Source organism: Mobula birostris, chromosome 6 (assembly GCF_030028105.1).
Source record: "Mobula birostris isolate sMobBir1 chromosome 6, sMobBir1.hap1, whole genome shotgun sequence".
Lineage (NCBI taxonomy): Eukaryota > Metazoa > Chordata > Chondrichthyes > Myliobatiformes > Myliobatidae > Mobula > Mobula birostris.
In genome coordinates this window covers 148,138,872-148,161,859 of record NC_092375.1, presented here as the reverse complement: position 1 = coordinate 148,161,859, position 22,988 = coordinate 148,138,872, and the positions used below count along the sequence as shown (strand labels likewise).

Below are 22,988 nucleotides of genomic sequence, written 5' to 3'. Positions count from 1 at the left end.
ACAATCTCCTTCGATTATCCTGGATGGTGACATCACAGTTAACTGTTCATTTGTAATTATAAACCCAAGTGCTCAGTATCTGTTGTCAATTCCAGTGACAACTCACAGACAGGACAAAGTTGGACAGCTCCTGTAGTCTGCGTCAAATCACCTCAAAAATAGGAGAGAATTGTAGATTCCTAAAGCCTGCAACTTTTTAACTTGAATTGATGAGGACAATGGAAGCACATTCTGCCTATGAATGTTTGCCTATTGAATCATTATTTGAAGAAATTCCATTATCACAGCAACGAGACATTGTGGAGTCAGTAATGTAGTGATATGTTTGATCTTCTGTGATATTCGAACAATTTTAACTTAGCTAATGGCAATAATTAAAAAAGAAAATGTCCTTGTCAAAATGTGCACATATCTCTGAACAAAGTCGAATTCATCTGTGCTGCCCTGATACTGAGTAGCCAAGAGATGTATTGTCGGTAACCATTATCTGTGATCTTGAGGGCAGCATTTTTGTTTCCAGGTAAGAGGAATATGGGGTTCAGGAGCCTCTCCAGGCTGGTGCTCCAATTCAGTACAATATGCTGTCCTTCAGAGGTGAGGGCAGACAAAGGCTCTCTTTCCAAAGGCTGGCAAGGTCCTTTGCCTCTCTGTCACAATAGGGTGTTGTTGCATCAGGCAGCCAAGGGACTTTGTCATCATAGTGACTTGACTTTATTTATCCCTAAACCTATATCACAAAAGAACAGATTATCTGGTGGTTATCACATTTTTTGATTTTTTAAGCTTACATCTCTCACAAGCAATGGCCATTGGGTCACATTAACTAGAGCACCTGGGGTGTAAGAAACTGCACATAACATACTTTAATTTCTTCAAAACAGAGCTAAACTGGATTCAACAATTTGACAGCTTTCTATCAACAGAGTTGGAGGCAGGGTGGACTATTTTACTTACTGCCCATTATGGCACTGGCGTTTAGGGCAGCAATGAAGGTCCTCCATCTCTGGCGGTGTTCAGAGCTTCCTTCATCCTGTCAGTAGCTTCCTCTTGGTATTCACTACTGCCAGTCATGCAAGTCCTGGGTGGAGACTCAGGAATAGCATCACACTCAGATGTTGAAGGAGTTTTCATTGCTGTTTCTGGAAATATTTTGTTTTACCAGTCAGGGTTGTTAGCCCTGAGCTGAACCCCTGAACTTGGAGGACCGGTGGACCACTTTTAGTCTGGCCTCGACCCTTTGACCTGTTTGGCGTGGGTGACCCTACCCAGCCTCAAATCCAACAACAGGGTTGTGATCCTCTTGGAGGGGACTATTTGAACCCGCAGCAAACAGCTCACCAAATGAGAAAACAGAGTTTACTTAGACTGAATGAAACTAGACATTGTCAGGAACAAAATCAGGTTCTCCCAACAAAGAAAGAATTTCAGGAGGATGCAGACTGTGTGCATAGAATCGATCGGTCACATAGCAGAATTTTAATGAGACTTAATTTACTTGAGGAATACCGTCGTCGTCGTCGTGGCTATCCCTCGAGGTCGAGGATGATGGTCTTCATTCTGTTGACCTATTTATGGGCTCTCAAGTGGCTTATGAGTCCAATCTTGGCTTTGAAAGTTCTTCCGCATTCAGGACAGGTAGTTCCAGATGGCAGATCAGGCTTTGGTTGTTGCTGCCTCTCTTTCCATTTTCTTCTCTTTTCTTCTAATTCTGCACATCTGTTGGCTTTGAAAGTTGCTGTTCCTTCTCGGATGATGGCTTGCCAGAGTTTCCTGTCCTTGGCATTGGTTTCCCAATTACCAATCACCCCCTCTATACCACTGCATGAAATTTAAAGAGCATTCTGCTAATTTAAGTACAGGTCGACCTTCATAATCCGACTACCTGTAATCTGGTTCCTTCGATAATCCGGCATTGATTATGCTTAATGTGATCCTTCTGTAATTCGGCATTTTCACTGATCTGGCACACCTCAGGTCCCAATGGTGCTGGATTAGTGAAGGTTTATCTGTATTAGTATCAAATGACATAACTGAAGGGGCCAGTATACAGGTATGTGGATACTTCTTGCTCTTTCTTTTATGTTGTTTCAAAGGAATTTGTAGGTTTAATCTGGTTTTGGTTTGATTATTATTATTGTCATATGTACCAAGTTACAGTGAAAAGCTTGTCTTGCATGCTGTTCATATAGATCAAATCATTACACAGTGCATTGAGCTAGAATAAGGTAAAACAATAACAACACAAAATAAAGTGTAAAACCTGCCAAAAGAGTGCAGTGTGGGGAAAGGATAAAGATGCAAGATCATGACGAGGTAGATTTTGTAGCCAAGAGTTCATCTTATCGTACAAGAGATCCATTCAAGGGTCTGTTAACAGTGGGTAGAAGCTGCCCTTGAACCTGTTGGTATGTACATTCAGGCTTTTGTATCTTCTGCCCTGTGGGAAAGGGAAGAAGAGAGAATATCAAGGGTGGGTGGGGTCTTTGATTACTCTGGCTACTTTACTGAAGCAGCAAGTACAGACTGAGTCCACAGTGGAGAGGCCCGTTCCTGTGATGTGCTGAACTGTGTCCATAACTCTCTGCAGTTTCTTGCAGTCACATGCAGAGCAGTTGCTGTACCAAATTGTTATGTAGTAGACAGAATGCTTTGTATGGTGTATGGATAAAAATTGATATGAGTTGACAGGAATATGCCGAGTTTGTTTAGCCTCCTGAGGAAGTAGAAGAATTGGTGAGCTTTCCTGGGCATGACATCAACGTAGTTGGACCAGGACCTGGGATCTTGAAGCTTTCAACACTATCAGGAATATGTGTGCACCGCTTTCCTTACTGAAACCAATGACCAGCTCTTTTATTTCGTTGATGTTGAGGGAAAAGTTGTTGAAATTAACAAATACTTGCATTTCTACACTCATACAAGTATCAAATGGAAGTTTTCTGAACTAGTTTGGCTTTGGTCTGGAGAAAATTGGAATTTCTGCTCGATCTGTCAGTGGTAGGTTACTCATAAAGATTAGATTTTATCATTTAAACTTTCTCAGCAGAAAATATTTTGCCGAATTTCAGTAAAATGACAGGCTATATAGAGCCACTTCATGAAGATCAATCATACAGCAAACCATAATGCCTTTTTCAATTTTCAGCTAATATCTCTTGAAGTAATTACAAGCAGAGATGTTTACAAGCAGAGACAATTACAAACATTGGAATTTTCTCATAAGCATTTGATGAGTGAGTATTTAAAACTGAAAAAGACAAAATCCCTCTGCACTTTTAATGCCATTAACTGAATAAAAATGCCATTAACTCAATTAAGCATAAAATATGCCAACAAGTACTCACTTTAACAAACCATTACCCATTTGCCGGTCTCCTTTTTCTTCCTCCATTTCTCTATCTTTCCCATATGACTACTTAAATTCCTCCAATCAGCTTTCGTCCATTAAGTATCACTGAAACTGCTCTTATCAGATTTGCATGTGTACATGACTGGCACTATTTAAGTTATTCCTGCCCCTCCTTCTCAACTAGTCTGCAACTATTCACCTGGAGGACCACACCATTCTTTTCCAGTGCTTTTCCTGCATCAAATGTTGGATTGCAATAATTAGTTACTTTTTCCCATCCAACTGTGTGAGGTTTATATCCCCATGGATACATGAAAATCCTTTTCCCAGTTCAGATTTCTCACTTGCATGCAGCTCCTCCGTGGCGTTACCCTAAAACAGCCCATTTTCCACAAGTATGATGACATGCAGTTCTTCCTCATCACCTCCCGGTTCTATTTTTGGTTTTGCTGTACTGCTTGTCTCACAAAAATTCCTGGATGAGCAAAAATTTCCAGAGCTATTGGTTTTGGCTCTTGAACAAATTCTGTTTCCTTGCCACTGGCCTCTGTTGTGTATTTAATATTTCAGTAATATTTGAGTCATATTGCAAATCTATTGTTTGATTAAGCATTCTTTGCTGTTTACATAATGCATTGTGGGTTATCTGTAAAAGTAACGTAGATGGCATTTGTCATCACGACACCACGTGGTATGCGTGCATCTCACCTTAAGTAAGAATTCAAATTAGTCTCACATTTCAGACTCCCATCTTTTCCTTTCAGTTAGTTTAATGTTTGTCACATAACAGTAGTGACAAAGTATATCCAAAGCAAACCTGGGATGACTAGCTACCTGTTGAGGTTCATCAAGATGTTCAAGCTTTAAAAAAGCACAGTGAGAAACAGTCAAGTTTAAAAAAAAAGCACAGCATGTTTTTTTCTTCGAAGCAGCACCTTTTCTTCACAAAAGTGTAAAAAGAAAGGCAGGAACTAGAAGAATTCATGGATTAATAAACAGTAATTACCGGGTGACAATAATCATAAAAAAGAGCAGAAATGGCTGGCTACATCAGAAAGATTGACATATTTGATTAACTCAAAAGATACTGAATGAACTGAAGAGTATTTTAGAGCAAATAGAACAAGCAGTAAGAAACAAGTACATATCTTGCTGAGTAAATTAGATTTAAAGGGATTTGGTTTGCTTAAAAATTTAACTGCTCCAACCAAACTAGCTGAAATAAACTTTACTGATATCATGAAAATAATTCAGGAACATTAAGAACCTGAACCATTATGTATTGCAGAACACTTTAGGTTTCATAAGTAGAATCAAAAGCAGGGGGAGTCTATTGCAGTGTTTGTGGCTGAGTAAAAGAAATTGTCTGAACATTGTCAGTTCAGTAATAGGATTAATGATGCACTGAGAGATTGTTTAGTTATCTGAATCTTACAAGAAAGCATTCAAAAATGGCTCCTAACTGAAGAACAACTTACACTTAAAAGAGCAGTTGAAATAGTTGTATCAATGGAAACAGCAGACACAATTGAGCTGCATTCAGGAATAAAAGTAAGCGTGAAAAAAATTGTAGTGTCTAGACGTAGGCCTGCCTGGCCAAACAATTTATGCTACCATTGTGATAGAGACTCACATACATCAAGCAATTGCAGATTTAAAGATGAAACTTGCAGAAATGCAACGAAGCAGGATACACACAAAGAGCATGTCAGGCAGACAAAAATAAATGGGCTGCACAGGGAAGGTAAAAAGACAAAAAGCTGAGTTGCATTTTCAAAAGAAGCACTAATCTGAATGTTGTTGGTGAAAAATCTGATGATAATGAGAGTGAAACAGGACTGCCAGCCTTGAGATGTGAAAACTAACATGAGACAAGCATAATGGCTTACACTAGAAGTGAATGGCAAATTAATTAAAATTGAATTGGACATTGGTTTGGCTGTTTCAGTCATTCCACAAAAAGTGTTTAAGCGGCATTTCAAAGATACTGAACTGAAGCCTGCAGATATCCAACTAAGAACTTATACTGGAGAAAAGATAACTCCTGTGGGAATGACATTTGTAACAGTGAAATAGAATCATCAACAGGCCTCAATTGGCTTATACATGGTAAAAACAGGAGGGCCAGAATTGTGGGGACGGGAGTGGCTGACAACCACAACTTGACTGGAGATCGCTTCACCACCTGCATGCCCCATCCAGTGTAGTAGAGTTCAAACATATCAAGGGTAAAATGGTATTAAGTGAAAATGCCACACCCAAGTTTTTCCAATCCCAACCGGTTCCTTATACCATCCGTGATAGCCAGTGAGCTGGATTGCATGGAGACTGAAGGAATTCTTTCCAAGGTTGAGTGGAGCACATGGGCAACACCAATGATCCCAGTAGCCAAGTAGAATGCGTCTGTCAGAATCTGTCGTGATCTTAAGGTCACCATCAGCCCAGTAGAGCAATACCTTCAGCTCAGCATAGAGGACTTGTTTGTAAACCTTTCAGGAGGAAAATACTTCAGCAATGTGTACTTAGGACTTAGCTGAGGCCTACCTACAGATAGATGTAGAAAATGAGTCCAGAGTTTTTTTTTGCACTATAAACACTCACAAAGGACTTTGTTGCTATAATAGGCTTATTTTCGGAGTTTTACCTGCACCTATACTCCGCAGAAAGCTATAAGCAGGGGCTGCAAGACTGTCCAGGTACCCAGTCTTACCTGAATGACATCATTGTAACCAGTAAGGATGACAAGGAACATCTCTAAGACAGTGTTAAAAAGATTAGAAGATTATGGGCTCAGAGTATGATGTAAAAAGTGTGAATTCTTTAAACCAAGCATCACCTTGTGGTCACGTCATTGACACACAAGGGTTACACAAGTGTGCTGAGAAAAATTCAAGCAGTGGCAGATGCCCCAAGACCAAAGGGCATGTCACAGTGCAGTGCTTTTCAGGATTTGTCAATTACTATAACAGATTTCTGCCAAACTTGGCTACTGTGCTCTACTCCTTAAACTCATTACTACAGATCGGGAAGAAGTGACAATGGACAAAGCAGTGTGAGGTAGCTTTCCAAAATGTAAAGAAAATGATGACTTCAGATACTGTACCCAAAAATCATGATCCACATCGTCCAATAAAGCTTGCTATGCACTGTTTGTGGTGCTAATATGTCCAGAAGAAAAGTGCCCAGAGTGTCCGAACCATTACCTGCAGGTTCTTTTCTGATTTTTTTCTTTTATGGCTGCCTGTAAGGAGACGAATCTCAAGGTTGGATAATGTATACATACTTCGATAATAAATAGACTTTGAACTTTGAACTATATTGAGTTGAAGTTTATAACTAAGCATGGAGGAGTGTTGTGTATTTAATATTTGAGTAATATTGTAAAATATATTGTTTAATTAAGCATTCTTTGTATTTACATATTGTATTGCAGGTTCTCTGTAAAAGTACGTAAATGAGATACATCATCACACCACCACGTGTTACATGTGCACCTCACTTAAAGTAGCAAACGAATTTAGACTCACATTTTAGTGTCCTGTCTTTTCCTTTCAGTTAGTTTAATGTTTTGGACTTACAAAACATAACAGCCTCCTTCTTCTTCCAAGCCACTCTGTGAGAGTGAACTAGTAAATTTCTCTCTGGGCTAGCCTAGCTTTCACCAACGTTCATAATTTCAGGCCACATCCCAGTGTAGCCTGGACCAAGCTCCAAATCCACCAACAACATGTCTCTAGTATATTTTCATCCCTCAGTGCTCCCTGCCTCATTATGCTCCTCTGTATATCTACATTTTTCAATTTCACTCACAGCCCTACAGATAATGAAGCCCGATGTCTGCATGCAGCACAAAGTATTCCATGTCGAGTAATGAACTAAGAGCCAGGCAATTAGCATCTCCAAGAAAAAGTCTCTTTCCTGCCGATATTCAATGGTACAGTTATCTCCAACCCCCCACCAAGGTTATTGCCGACCAGAAATATAACCAGAGCAGCAGAGTTAATTCCACGGCTGAAAATGCCAATCTGTGTCTGGATTTCTGTAGCATCGTCAGACTCCCCATGGGCTTTCCAACATTTACAAGGAGTAATTAATGACAATGCACAAGTTTCTTGCTTAACATGCAATGATTCTCCCACTCAAAGCCTTCAACTCCTCCACACCCAGCACACCACATTAGAGAACAAAATACACTACAATAACTTGACAAAGCTTCTTTTTTGCCTCATAAACTCATAACTTTTACCACCATGCACGTAATTTGCAATCCTTCTCCAGATATACCAGAGAGAAATATGTTGCCACTGGGTCTGAATCCTGGAATTCCCTTCCCACCAGCACTACAGGAACACCCTCACAGCAACAGCAGTTCTTCAAGAAGGCAGATTAGCAGCATTTTCTCAGCGGGAACAGATGTTATGACTCAAAGACTGAAGCTGGTAAATGCAAAAGTCTATAGTCATTGTGACAAGCTAATATTCTCTTAGAGATCCTCCCAGTGGAATCTCCCTGAACTCAAAGTACATCTTGTCATACCTTTTAAGGACAAAGCTAACAGCAGGGGATTCAATTCAATTTCAATAGGTAAAATGACATTGCTTACTTCCATACTTTGAGTCTGATAAATGGTGCCATTGAATTATAAGACCATAAAACCATAAGACATAGAAGCAGAATTAGGCCATTCAGCCCATTCTGTTTGCTCTGCCATTTCATTATAGCGGATCCATTTCCCTCTCAAACCAATTCTCCTGCCTTCTCCCTGTTTAATCAAGAACCTATCAACCACCATATTAAATATACCCAATGGCAGCTTCCACAGCCATCTGTGGTAACAAATTCCACAGATTCACTACTCCCTGGCTTAAGAAATTCCTTATCATTTCCATTTTAAATGGACATCCTTCCATTCTGAGACTGTGTCCTCTGGTCATAGACTCCCCCAGCATAAGAAACATCCTCTCCACATCCACAGTATTTAGGCCTTTAAACGTTTGATAGGTTTCAATGAGATCCCCTCTCATTCTTCTAAATTCAAGTGAGTAAAATCCCAGAGCCAACAATCACTCCTCATACAGTCACCCTTTCATTCCCGGAATTATTCTCATGAACCTTCTCTGAACCCTCTCCAATATCAGCACGTTTTTTTTAAATAACAGGCCCAAAACTGCTCACATTACTCCAAGTGAGGCCTCACCAATGCCTTATAAAGCCTCAGCATTACACCTTTGCTTTGATATTCTAGATCTCTTGAAATGAATGTGAATATTGCATTTGCCTTCCTCACCAATGACTCAACCTGCAAATTAGGGAAACATGCACAAAGAATCCCAAATCCCTTTGCACCTCAGATTTTTAAATTTTTTTCCCATTTAGAAAACAGTCTATGCTTTTATTCTTTTCACAAAGTGCATAACCGTTCACTTCCCAATAATGTATTCCATTTGCCACTTCTTTGCCCATTCTCCTAATCTGTTTCAGTCCTTCTGCAGCCTCCCTACTTCCTCAACACTACCCTCCCTCCACTTATCTTCATATCATCTGCAAACTTGGCCACAAAACCATCAATTCCATCATCCAGATCATTAACATAAAATATTGAAAGAATCAGCCCTAATACCAACCCCTGTGGAACACCTCTAGCCATTGGCAGTCAATTAGAAAAGCCTCCCTTTGTTCCTTCACTTTGCCTTCTGAATTGCTCCCAGAAACTTCAGCCATTGCTGCTCTGCCATCATCCCTGCTAGTGTCCCCTTCCAATCAACTTTGGCCAGCTCCTCTCTCATGTTCTGTAATTCCCTTAATTCCACTGTCATACTGTGTCACACCTCGCTATTAGATGTGGGTAAATGTGCCCAACGTGGATCACCAGTTGGGGAAAAAAACAGATAGTAAGCCACAACAGCATGTTAGTGCCAGACGTTTCATTTAGTGCGAGGTGAAAGAAAAATGAGCAAAAGCTACCCAGAAGTTGTGAACAAAAGAAGTATTTACAAATAGACAAATGAAAACAAACTTGTTCAAAAAGTCTTTCTCCGTAACACACTTTGTCGCTAACTTTCCAATATAACTGTTCATCAGCTGTCAAATCCAGCCTCCACACCTCTCAGCAAAGCCAAACTGAGGGTTTAAATCTGTCTGTGTAGGGTGTGGTGTGCCTGTTCCCACTAAACAAGGCGTTATTTTAAAACGCGTTGAACTGTCCCTCGGGTCTTTTGGGGTCATTCTGCTGTCTACAGACTGATGTAATAGTGCAAGTGAAAATAAATGAAACTGTCAAGAATGCCTGTGTCTAGAATCCTGATTTTTATGCATTATTAAACGAAGGGATTGTTTTAATTAGCCAAGCTAGCGATTGTTTTACTGTTGAGGTGTGTAAATGGTGAACTCCCAAGAACTGCAGAATGGGAGGACAAAGTGTGTGAACTATTGAGAAGACTAGACTTGGGACAGAACGAGAAGGAGTGACTAACCAAACAAAGGGGTACTCTTTCCCAATCTAGCTGCATATTGAAATCCCCCATGAATATCGTAACATTGCCCTTTTGACATGCCTTTTCTATATGCCATTATAATTTGTCTCCCACATCTTGGCTACTATTCAGAGACCTATATATAACACCCATCAGGGCCTTTTCTGCCTTGCAGTTTCTTAACCCAGCCCACAACAATTCTAAGCCTTCCGATCCTACTGTATGTCACCTCTTTCTAAGGATTTGATTTCATTTTTTACCAATAGTTCCACGCCATTCCTCTGCCTACCTGCCTGTCCTTTCGATACAAAGTGTATCCTTGGATGTTAAGTTCCCAGCTATAATCTTCTGCCATGACTCAGAGAAGCCCACATCATCATACCTGCCGATCTCTAACTGTGCGGCAAGATCATCTACCTTATTCCATATAATCTGCGCACTCAAATATAAAACCTCCAATCCTGCATTTATCGTCAATGTTCCCTCTGATTTGTAATGACCAGTCTGTGCAAAAATCTCGTGCTGCTCAATTTTTTGCCTTGTGACAACAACACGTGTGCACGGATTTTTTTTAATATAGAGGTATTCATATTAACAGCTAGCAAAGCACTGTCAATAAGAACTTTGATTTCCTCTGGGTTTGATTGTTTTCACTCTCGTTCATCTGCACTCTCACAAAACATACGTAGCAGGCCTGTAGCGGGTAATGAAGGATTTTCCCGCTGGAGCTTCTTGCACACCATCCATATGTGATTTGCTTGCTAAATGATACTTTAAAAAGTCAAGTTTCCAAATATCACCCCACTTCTTCCCACTTGCAAATTCTCCAGCAACTTTTGCATCATAATACTCACAGGTAACACCAGTATCTGTATCGTACATAAACACTTTTCGTAGCTGCTGACTTCATGAGCTTTCAGTGTAGCAGTTTCTACTGTTTAGTTAAGCCATTCCACTTTAATTAAACTAGCATTTCTTTTGCACTTCATGCCCTTTGTTTCTTTGGAATTCGATATAGTGAATCAATAATTTCTTCAATAAGAACAGTATAAATAAGCCAGTTCTAAAATCTGCAGACAAATCATCACAAATTCCACTTTGTCAACACCATTCGTATCAGAAACCAGAAAAGGAAATGTAATTGTGTATGATCGTGAAATATATTTAACATGATGAACTATACTCAACAAGTCAATGAGATAGAGGGTGCCAACGTTTTGTGTGCAGTTTAAATTCCTTTGTGCACTAGTAGCAAAAGATTTTGCAAGGTACAAAATATTGTTTGTCACCCTTTTGATTTTGTCCCCCTTTACTCTGCAATTCATCCTACTGAGCGCAAATTTGCCCTATCATCTGCCTGTCCTTCCTGACAGTCTCACAACACACTGCCTCTGCTTGTAAACCAGCAGCCCTATCACACCGGTTCCCATCCCCAGCCAAATTACTTTAAACTCTCCTGAACAGCTCTAGCAAACCTGCCCGCAAGGATATTGATCCCCTTTTAATCCTCCCTTTTTCTATAGATCATACTTTCCCAGAAGAGATCCCAATGCTCCAGAAATCTGAAACCCTGCCCCCTGCACCAGTTTCTCAGCCACACATTCTTCTGCCAAGTTAGTCTATTACCCTCACTGGCGCATAGCACAGGCAGCAATCCAGAGATTGCTGCCCTCAAGGTCCTGCTTTTCAGCTTTCTACCTAACTCCCTAAATTCTCCCTCTTCAGGACCTCCTCATTCTTTCTACCTGTATCAATAGTGCCAATATGTACCAACAATTCTGCTGCCCATCCTCACCCTTTGGAATATAGTGGACCTGATCCAAGACATTCTTGACCCTGGCACCTGGGAGGCAACATACCCTCCAGGTGTCTCTATTATGTCCACAGAATCTTGTGCCTACTCCTCTAACTATGGAATTCCCTATCACTCCTGCAGTCCTCTTCTCCCCCTTTCCCTTCTGAGCTACAGCACAAGACTCAGTGCCAGAGAACAAGTCACTGCGGCTCCACCCCGCTAAGCTGCCCCTCACAGCAATATCCAAAATGGCATACTTATTATTGAGGGGAACAGTCACAGGGATACTCTGCACTGGCTGCACATTTGCCTTCTGCCTCCTGACAGTCACCCATTTACCTGCCTCCTGAAATTTAAGGATGACTACTTCGTTTTAACTCCTGTCTATCATCTCCTCAGTTTCCCATGCATGGTCATCAAGCTGCAGATCCAGTTCCTTGAAATGTTCCCTGAGGAGTAGCAGCTCGGTGCACCTGGTGTAGATGTGGTTGTCCGGGAAGCTGGAGGTCTCCCAGAATTCCCACATCTCACACAAAGAACACAGCACAAACCCTGGAGTCATTCTCATTTTTCTAACTCTGTACTAATGCCTGAAGAATGAGAAAGAAGAAGAAGAAGAAGAACAAGGACAAAGAAACTTACCAGATATGTACCTTGGCCACTGTCACTGAAGCCTGTTGAGCCAAAGCCTTCCTACTCTAACATTGGTCCAGTCACATAATGGCCACTCCAACAGCGGCAGCTGCACTTGTCCCTGCCTTATTTTTATTTGTCCTTGGTAATGAATTGTGAGTACAATCATCAAAAAATATCAAAATCTTGCAAAAGCTCCTCTTTTAAATCCCTCGCTCCCAGACCCACACAAGATCTCCTGCACCAATTCAACTGTGAGCACACCAACAATAAAAGCCAAAATCCCATGAAAGCTTCTTTTTTAAATCTCTTGCCCCCGGACCTACATTATATGTTATACATATATTAATTATATATTTACAATGGGAGCATGTTGTAACTGACAAAACTGAATAGTCAAACAACATTTGCTGGGACAAAGTAATTCACATGGATGATCTAAAAGCTTCTAAAGACAGAGAATCCAACCACAATAGCATAGCAGTTAGCCAGATGGTGTTACAGATTGCGGTGTTGGAGTTCAGAGCTCAATTCCAGTGCTGTCTGTAAGGTATTTGTACGTTCTCCCTGTCCCGCATGGGTTTCCTCCAGGTGCTGTGGTTTCCTCCCACGATTCAAAGACACACTGGTTGGTAGGTTAATTGGTCATTGTAAATTGTCCTGTGGTTAGGATGGTGTTAAATAGGTGAGTGGCCGGGTGGTGCAGCTCATTGGGCTGGAAGGACTTGTTCTGTGCTGTATCTCTAAATTTTAGAATATTAAATAGGCATCCGTCAGTCTCGTGAGACCAGGGATTTGTGTCCTGGAAGGTTTCCAGGGCGCAGGCCTGGGCAAGGTTGTATGGAAGACCAGCAGTTGCCCATGTTGCAAGTCTCCCCTCTCCACGCCATCGATGTTGTCCAAGGGAAGGGCACTAGGGCGAATACAGCTTGGCACCGGTGTCGTCACAGAGCAATGTGTGGTTAAGTGCCTTGCTCAAGGACACAAGATGCTGCCTCAGCTGAGGTTCGATCTAGTGACCTTCAGATCACTAGACCAACACCTTAACCACTTGGCCACGTGCCAACACTAAACACTGTTGTGTATTCATAACACTAAAGATATTAGTGTTATGAATACACAAATATTCCAGTTATTGATAGGGCAAATGTGTCCATAGTTGATGTGTAAGTGACAAAGTAAATCTGGTGTGGAAGTTCCTTGATTTCAGTCTAAATGATACAAAGTAACTTTGCTGAAGGTTTCTGATAGATGGGTTAATGCAAGCCAATTAACATAACCCCATGATTTTATGTTTGACTGATGCAGGTAGGAAGTCTCCTGGTCACATCCATTTGTAAACACTTGAGAGTCCTCCTGCCCTGGGCCAGTAACTATTTTCCTGCAGACAGTACCATTTGTTTTCAAATCTGTTAAATTTTAGAACTGGTTACAGCTTGTAATTTATATTTGAACAGTGTATTTTTAGAAGACTGGTTCTTGTTTGTATACATGTCTGCTGTCCACGTAATTCCACAACAACGGACACTAGATGCTAGCTGCGTTGTTGACTGAAATAGACCAAACATGCAAGTCTGTAATTTTTCCAGCATCTTGCCCTCTAACTTTAATTAGTGTGCCGTTAGCAGCAGTCCCTTCATCTGCCAATGCCCTAAGTGCTGGCAGAGCACTCCTAAACCTCTCTTTGCCCCTTTAAAATAATTCCTGCCTATTTCCTTCTTATCTAAAGATGTCAAAATCTGATTCCTAACTGTCCTGCTTTGGAGGATAATTGGCTATTTGTTCTCAATCATGGAAATGGACTCAAATTATAAATTCATTTCTGATTCAGTTATTGAATTCTCATAGCGGAAGCATTTCCCATTAAATCTACTTGTACAATTCCTGATGAAAGAATAAAATTTAGACACAAAGCTGATCTTCGTGCATAGTGTGTTGCCTATTTCTCACACCTCCAGGTGCATTTTGTTCTTTCCCACATAATGTTGTTTCCTTTGAGTGATAATTCTGAAATTAACGGTTCTTTCCTATTATTATCATTATCTAGACATAATGCTGAATTTTCGGACCACATACGTCAGCAAGTCTGGGCAGGTTGTCTATGATCCTCGGTCAATTTGCGTTCATTATGCAACAACTTGGTTCTTCGTGGATCTTATAGCTGCACTTCCTTTTGACCTTCTCTACGCATTCAATATCAATGTGGTGAGTGTGTCATCTGAAGAAATAATTAAAAGTACACAAACCTACAGGCCCGAGTTTGGGTACATTAACTGTTAACTCTACCTAGTGCTCCTGTAGTTGCAGTCGTTTTCCTCTGTTAGCATTATTGAAGGCCAAGTATATTAGCTCAGCATGAACCAGACTCTGTAATTATACATACAAAATTACTCTAAGTCTGGCACATTTTTAAGTGCTTTATTGTTCCCATTTCCTTGCACTTTCTGATATGGGTGCAAGGACCCATAGAGAATACAAAACTGATGGCCAGAAAAGACTACGTAGACCAATGGGTCTGCATAATAATTATGAGCATGGTGGCCCAGCTGCCTCATACCCTCTCTCCTTGGAGCCAGGAGGAAGGAGCTGCCAGCTAGGTAGTGCCAGCAGAAGCTGAGCTCACTGTGGGACAGCTCTGCCTGAAACTTGCTGGTTTGCCTGCACGTTAAGATGTCTGTGGAGGAATACTGCCGAATGGCACATTGCAGGCTGCAGGAGTGCGTGCTGAGGATGCACTGAAGCTTGATGCAGCCACTGCAAGGGCTCAGTGGGGAAAGACCACAGTGTAGGGTTTTTCAGCTACTGGAGAGGGAGGGGCCCGGTTGGGGGAGGAAGTCCCTCAATTTTTACCACCCCAGAGCGCCACATGAGAGGCAGCAATGTGTGCAAATGCAATAGAACAGTACAGAAAGCATTGCCCATGGTTGTAAAGGATGAAAAGGCATTGAACTGTTAATTCTTGTAAATTCAATATCAGTGTGGTGAGAGTGTCTTCTGAAGAAGTAATTGAAACTACACAAACCTGCTGCCCAGAGTTTGGGTACATTAACTATTAACTCTGCCTAATGCTCCTGTAGTTGCAGTTAGTTCCTGTAGTTCATAGTTAAAACTATGGGACCGAAAGGACTTCATTTTAGCTGGGAGTGCAGAGATTGTAATACTGGTGACCCACCAGCTCAGCTGTATTTGGATGCCATGAATAACATTTTCAGCAGACAGTGAATGTAAAGCATGACTGTGAAAAGAAGTTACCATAATCACAGCTGACAGTCACAAGCTTCCAATGAATCAGTGAGATCACACAGATAGGATATTCAGTTGAAAAGAAACCAGATCTAATGTCTGGGTTTTAGATTTTAAATAGATTGGCCTTGAAATTCTAAAGGATTGTTGCACTGTGAACCATAACCATTATCGTGCCTGGGACGATATTATATCAAAGGCACAAGTCATTGATGTTGTTGATCTCCTGTTGCAAACTTGCCTTCACACACCTCACAAAGAGGGGTGTGGGAAATGTGGGGCCAGTGCTGTTTCTGGGACCTTAGAGGAGAAGAAAGAGCCAGGCATAAGAAGGCCATTCAGGACCAGTGTTGTTCTGATGCTTGGAGCTGGGGGGGAATCAGAATTAGATTTATTACCACTGACTTTTTTTAGAGGCATCCATTAGTCTCATGAGACCATGGATTTGCACCTTGGAAAGTTTCCAGTGCACAAGCGTGGGCAAGGTTGTATGGAAGACCAGCAGTTGCCCATGCTGCAAGTCTCCCCTCTCCACACCACCGATGTTGTCCAAGGGAAGGGCACTAGGACCCATACAGCTTGGCACCAGTGTCATCGCAGAGCAATGTGTGGTTAAGTGTCTTGCTCAAGGACACACACGTTGCCTCAGCCAAGGCTCGAACTAGCAACCTTCAAATCACTAGACGAATGCCTTAACCACTTGGCCACGCGCCAACACTGATTTAAATGTCATGTAATTTGTTGTTCTGCAGCAGCAGTACAGCAACACAAAATTATTAAATTACAAACTAAATAACTAGTGTAAAAAAGAAGCAAAAATAGTGAGATAGTGGTCATGGGTCCATTGACCGTTCTGAAATCTGATGACAGACCGGAACTGTCCTGAATCATTGTGTGTGAGACTTGAGGCTCCTGTATCTTCTGTCCAATTGTCGTTACGAGTAAAGGGCATGCTTAGGATGATGAGGGCCCTTAGTGCCGGATGCCTCCTCTTATGTTTTGTAACTCCAAAACATTGAAACTAATTGAAAGCAAAACAAGGAGTTAGGATATAGTGTAACTCGTATAAGTTTAGTTTTTACTTTCAACGAGGTGTGCACTTATCACATAGTAACAACGTGACATATGCAATTCATCTATTTTGCATAGAACCCATAATGAATTATTTAAATAAACAAGAATACTTAATCAAACAATATATTTACAATATTGCTCAAATATTACTGATATAAATAAACCACACTCCTCCCTGCTCAGCTATAAACTCCTTCTTGAGGCACCAGTTCTCAAAAATGTCCTCGATGTTGGAGAGAGTTGTGACCATGGTAGAGTACACTGAGTCTGCAACTCTGCGGCCCCTTGCAATCCTGTGCATTGAAAGCTCCTTACCAGCCCGTGATACAACCAGCCAAAATGTTCTGCACCATACATGATAGAGTATGGTGTGTCTGTAAGACATCTGTAAGAGTCTTTGGCAACGTACCAAAGGATATTGGAGATCAGAAGTTGAGAGAGGAGAGTATGAAGGGTGGTGAGATCCAGCTTCAGGGACAAGTTGTCAGAAATCTGATGTGTGGACGGTGCTTAAAGACCACCTGCATAAGTACAGGACAGGTAGGTTCCAGTCAGGAGGAAGGACAGGGATGGCAAGGTAAGAGAACCTTGGATGTCGAGAGAGGTGAGGAATTTAGTTAAAAAGGAAAAGGAAAACTATGTAAAGCCTAGGCTGCTAGAAGCAAACAGAGCCCTTAAGGATTATAAAGAAGCCAGAATATAACTCGAGGTGGGAATTAGGAAAGGCAGGAGGGGCATGAAAGGTCCTAGGCAAGTGGGATTAAAGAGAATCCCAAGGCATTCAATACATACATCAAGAGTAAGAGAATAACTAGGAGAGGATAGAACCACTGAAGGATAAAGGGAGGAACATTTTCTTGGATGTAGAGGATGTGGATGATGTCCTTAATGAGTATCTTACATCAGTATTTACTGAAGAGAAGGACATGGAGGGCATGCAAGCAGATTGATATGCTAGAGCTATTCGGGAAAAAGGAAGAGGTAGTGTTGGGTCTTTTAAAGAGCATTAAGGTGGTTAAGTCCCCAGGGGCTAATGGAATATACCCCAGGTTATTGAGAGAGACAAGAGAAGAGATTGCTGAGGCCAGGCAAGGACCTAGAGGACAGGCAAGAAGCTAATGTTGTTCCGTTATTCAAGAAGGAAATGAAGGATAATCCTGGAAACTATAGACCAGCAAGTGTCACATCAGTGGTATGGAAGTTACTGGAGAGAATTCTTAGGGACAGGATTTATGGGCATTTGGAAAACCATTGCCTAGTTAGGTAGAGCCAGCATGGCTTTGTGTGGGGAAAGTCAAGCCTTAATAATTTGATTGAGTTTTTGATGAGGTTACAACTAAGATGTATGGTATTCATGGTGAATTGGCCATTTGGATTCTGCTGAGGGTTGTCCTCGAAGGGACTTACTCTAGCTGGAGGTCTGTGTTACTGGTGTTCTGCAGGGGTCTGTGCTGGACTTTTGCTGTTTGTGATGTATAGAAATAACATGGATGAAAATGTAGATGGGTGGGTGAGTAAGTTGGTAGATGATATGAAGATTGGTGCATTTGTGGACAGCATAGAAACCTGGCAAAGAATCTGTTGCAGATATAAGCAGAGAAATGACAGATGGAGTTTAACCCGGACAAATGTGAAATGTTGTACCTTGGTAAAACAAATGCAAAAAGACAATACACTGTTAAGGGCAAGATCTTAACAGTGTTGATGAGCAAACGGATCTTGGGGTTCAAGTTCATAGCTCCCTGAAAATGGTTATAGAGGTTGATAGGGTGCTTAAGAAGGCATATGGCATTCTTGTCTTTATTCGTCAAGGCCTTGACTTCAAAAGTCAGGAAGTTATGCTGCAGCTTTTTAGAACTCCAGTGTGCATACATCTGGAGTATTGCATGAAGTTCTAGTCGCTCCATTATAGGAAGGACATCAAAGCTTTAGAGTGGGTGCAAAAGAGGTTTACCAGAATGCTGCTTAGATTAGAGGGCATTGAATATAATGAGAGCTTGGACAAATATGATCTTCAAAGAAATCCTAAAACTAGATAAAGAGAACCCAATTAAACAAATAACACAAAAACATTATGCTTGTTCATTTATTTATTGTGAAAAATGATCCAATATTACATATATTTGTTAGAAAAAGTATGTGAACCTCTGGGATGATGCCTTCTACAAAAGCTATTTGGAGTCAGGTCTTCCAGTCAATGAGATGAGATTGGAGGTGTGGGTTGGAGAGGTGCCCAGTCCTATAAAAAAGACACACAAAATCAGGTTACTGACAGAGCCTGCTCTTCTCAAGAAAGATCTGTTTGTGTGCACCATGCCACAATCAAAACAACTTTCAGAGGACTTTAGAAGAAGATTTGTAGAGATGCATGAAGCTGGAAATGGCTACAAAAGCATTTCTAAAGACCTGAGTGTTTATCAGTCCACAGTAAGAGAAATTGTCTACAAATGGAAGAAAATCAGACCTGTTGCTACTCTCCCTTGAAATAGGCATCCAGCAAAGATCACACCAAGAGCACAACATGCAATGCTGAAGAAGGTGAAAAAGAACCCAAGGGTAACAGCAAAAGACCTGCAGAAATCTCTAGAACTTGCTGAAGTCACTGTTCATGTGCCCACTATAAGAAAAACACTGAACACGAATGGTGTTCATGGAAGGACACCACGGAGGAAACCACTGCTCTCCAGAAAAACACTACTGCACATCTCAAGTTTGTAAAAACCACCTGGATGTTCTACAACACTTCTAGGACAATGTTCTGTGGACAGGTAAGACAAAAGTTGAACTTTCTGATAGAAGTGCACATTGCTATGTTTGGAGGAAAAAGGGCATACCAACACCAAAACCTCATCCCAACTGTGAAGCATGGTGGAAGGAGCATCATGGTTTGGGGTTGCTTTGCTGCCTCAGGGCCTGGACAGCTTGCAATCGTTGATGGAACAAAGAATTCAAAAGTGTATCAAGACACTTTACTGGAGAATTTTGAGGTAGCAGTCCATAAAAAGAAGAAAAAGTGTGTTTGGAATGGCCAAGTCAAAGTTCTAACATTAATCCTATAGAAATATTGTGGAAGGACCTGACACAAGTAGTTCATGCAAGGAAGCCCACCAACATCCCAGAGCTGAAGTAGTTTTGTAAGGAGAAATGACCTAAAATTCCTCCAAGCCAATGTACAGGACTGATTAACAGTTACTGGAAATCTTTGGTTGAAGTTATTGCTGTACAAGGGGGTCATACAAGTTACTGAAAACAAAGGTTCACATACTTTATCCAACAAATCCTTGTAATATTGGACCATTTTTCTCAATAAATAAATGAATAAGTATAATGCTTTTTTGTGTTATTTAGTTAATTAAAGAACATAGAACATAGAATAGTACAGCACATTACTGGCCCTTTGGCCCACAATGTTGTGCCGACCCTCAAACCCTGCCTCCCATATACCCCCCCACACCTTAAATTCCTCCATATACCTGTCTAGTGGTCTCTTAAACTTCACTAGTGTATCTGCCTCCACCACTGACTCAGGCAGTGTATTCCACGCACCAACCACTCTCTGAGTAAAAAACCTTCCTCGAATATCCCCCTTGAACTTCCCACCCCTTACTTTAAAGCCATGTTCTCTTGTATTGAGCAGTGGTGCCCTGGGGAAGAGGCGCTGGCTGTCCACTCTATCTATTCCTCTTAATATCTTGTACACCTCTATCATGTCTCCTCTCATCCTCCTTCTCTCCAAAGAGTAAAGCCCTAGCTCCCTTAATCTCTGATCATAATCCATACTCTCTAAACCAGGCAGCATCCTGGTAAATCTCCTCTGTACCCTTTCCAATATTTCTACATCCTCCCTATAGTGAGGCAACCAGAACTGGACACAGTACTCCAAATGTGGCCTAACCAGAGTTTTATAGAGCTGCATCATTACATCGCAATTCTTAAACTCTATCCCTCGACTTATGAAAGCTAACACCCCATAAGCTTTCTTAACTACCCTATCTACCTGTGAGGCAACTTTCAGGGATCTGTGGACATGTACCCCCAGATCTCTCTGCTTCTCCACACTACCAAGTATCCAGAGGATGGGCAAGAGGTATATTCAGAGGGACAGAGGGAGAAAAACCTCTTTTCTCAAAGCTCTATGCTTCTTTTTGGATTCCAGACCTAATCAGTTCCCCTCTACCACCACTCTGCTCCGTCTAGCGGAATTAGTCCTTACTCTTAATAATTTCTCCTTTGGCTCCTCCCACTTCCTCCAAACTAAAGGTGTAGCTATGGACACCCGTATGGGTCCTAGCTATGCCTGTCTTTTTGTTGGGTTTGTGGAACAATCTATGTTCCGTGCCTATTCTGGTATCTGTCCCCCACTTTTCCTTCGCTACATCGACGACTGCATTGGCGCTGCTTCCTGCACGCATGCAGAACTCGTTGACTTTATTAACTTTGCCTCCAACTTTCACCCTGCCCTCAAGTTTACCTGGTCCATTTCCGACACCTCCCTCCCCTTTCTAGATCTTTCTGTCTCTGTCTCTGGAGACAGCTTATCCACTGATGTCTACTATAAGCCTACTGACTCTCACAGCTATCTGGACTATTCCTCTTCTCACTCTGCCTCTTGCAAAAACGCCATCCCCTTCTCGCAATTCCTCCGTCTCCGCCGCATCTGCTCTCAGGATGAGGCTTTTCATTTTAGGACGAGGGAGATGTCTTCCTTTTTTAAAGAAAGGGGCTTCCCTTCCTCCACTATCAACTCTGCTCTTAAACGCATCTCCCCCATTTCACATACATCTGCTCTCACTCCATCCTCCCGCCACCCCACTAGGAATAGGGTTCCCCTGGTCCTCACCTACCACCCCACCAGCCTCCGGGTCCAACATATTATTCTCCGCAACTTCCGCCACCTCCAACGGTATCCCACCACTAAGCACATCTTTTCCTCCCCCCCTCTCTCTGCATTCCGCAGGGATCGCTCCCTACACAACTCCCTTGTCCATTCGTCCCCCCCATCCCTCCCCACTGATCTCCCTCCTGGCACTTATCCGTGTAAGCGGAACAAGTGCTACACATGCCCTTACACTTCCTCCCTTACCACCATTCAGGGCCCCAAACAGTCCTTCCAGGTGAGGCAACACTTCACCTGTGAGTCGACTGGGGTGATATACTGCGTCCGGTGCTCCCGATGTGGCCTTTTATATATTGGCAAGACCCGACGCAGACTGGAAGACCGCTTTGCTGAACATCTACGCTCTGTCCGCCAGAGAAAGCAGGATCTCCCAGTGGCCACACATTTTAATTCCACATCCCATTCCCATTCTGACATGTCTATCCACGGCCTCCTCTACTGTAAAGACGAAGCCACACTCAGGTTGGAGGAACAACACCTTATATTCCGTCTGGGTAGCCTCCAACCTGATGGCATGAACATCGACTTCTCTAACTTCTGCTAGGCCCCACCTCCCCCTTGTACCCCATCTGTTACTTATTTTTATGCACACATTCTTTCTCTCACTCTCCTTTTTCTCCCTCTGTCCCTCTGAATATACCTCTTGCCCATCCTCTGGGTCCCCCCGCCTTGTCTTTCTTCCCGCACCTCCTGTCCCATGATCCTCTCGTATCCCCTTTTGCCAATCACCTGTCCAGCTCTTGACTCCATCCCTCCCCCTCCTGTCTTCTCCTATCATTTTGGATCTCCCCCTCCCCCTCCCCCTCCAACTTTCAAATCCCTTACTCACTCTTCCTTCAGTTAGTCCTGACGAAGGGTCTCGGCCTGAAACGTCGACTGCACCTCTTCCTAGAGATGCTGCCTGGCCTGCTGCATTCACCAGCAACTTTTATGTGTGTTGCTTGAATTTCCAGCATCTGCAGAATTCCTGTTGTATACCAAGTATCCTTTCCATTTACCTTGGAGTTTGTCCTTCCAAAGTGTACCACCTCACACTTCTCTGGGTTGAACTCCATCTGCCACTTCTCAGCCCATTTCTGCATCCTATCAATGTCTCTCTGCAATCTTCAACAATCCCCCACACTATCTACAACACCACCAACCTTTGTGTCATCTGCAAACTTGCCAACCCACCCTTCTACCCCACATCCAGGTCGTTAATAAAAATCATGAAAAGTAGAGGTCCCAGAACAGATTGTTGTGGGACACCACTAGTCACAACCCTCCAATCCGAATGTATTCCCTCCACCATGACCCTCTGCCTTCTGCAGGCAAGCTAATTCTGAATCCACCTGGCCAAACTTCCCTGGATCCCATGCCTTCTGACTTTCTGAATAAGCCTACCGTGTGGAACCTTGTTAAATGCCTTACTAAAATCCATGTAGATCACATCCACTGTACTACCCTCATCTATATGCCTGGTCTCCTCCTCAAAGAACTCTATCAGGCTTGTTAGACACGATCTGCCCTTCACAAAGCCATACT

At 42.1% G+C, this 22,988-nt stretch overlaps 1 protein-coding gene across 1 annotated transcript in view; it reads left to right on the top strand.

Annotated features, from left to right (window-relative positions):
• kcnh3 (potassium voltage-gated channel, subfamily H (eag-related), member 3) overlaps positions 1 to 22,988 on the top strand; it is a 636,348-nt gene that overhangs the window by 413,776 nt on the left and 199,584 nt on the right. The window contains exon 6 of the mRNA XM_072259611.1: positions 14,298 to 14,455. Within this exon, the coding sequence (XP_072115712.1) occupies positions 14,298 to 14,455 (158 nt within the window). The remainder of the gene's footprint in view (positions 1 to 14,297; positions 14,456 to 22,988) is intronic.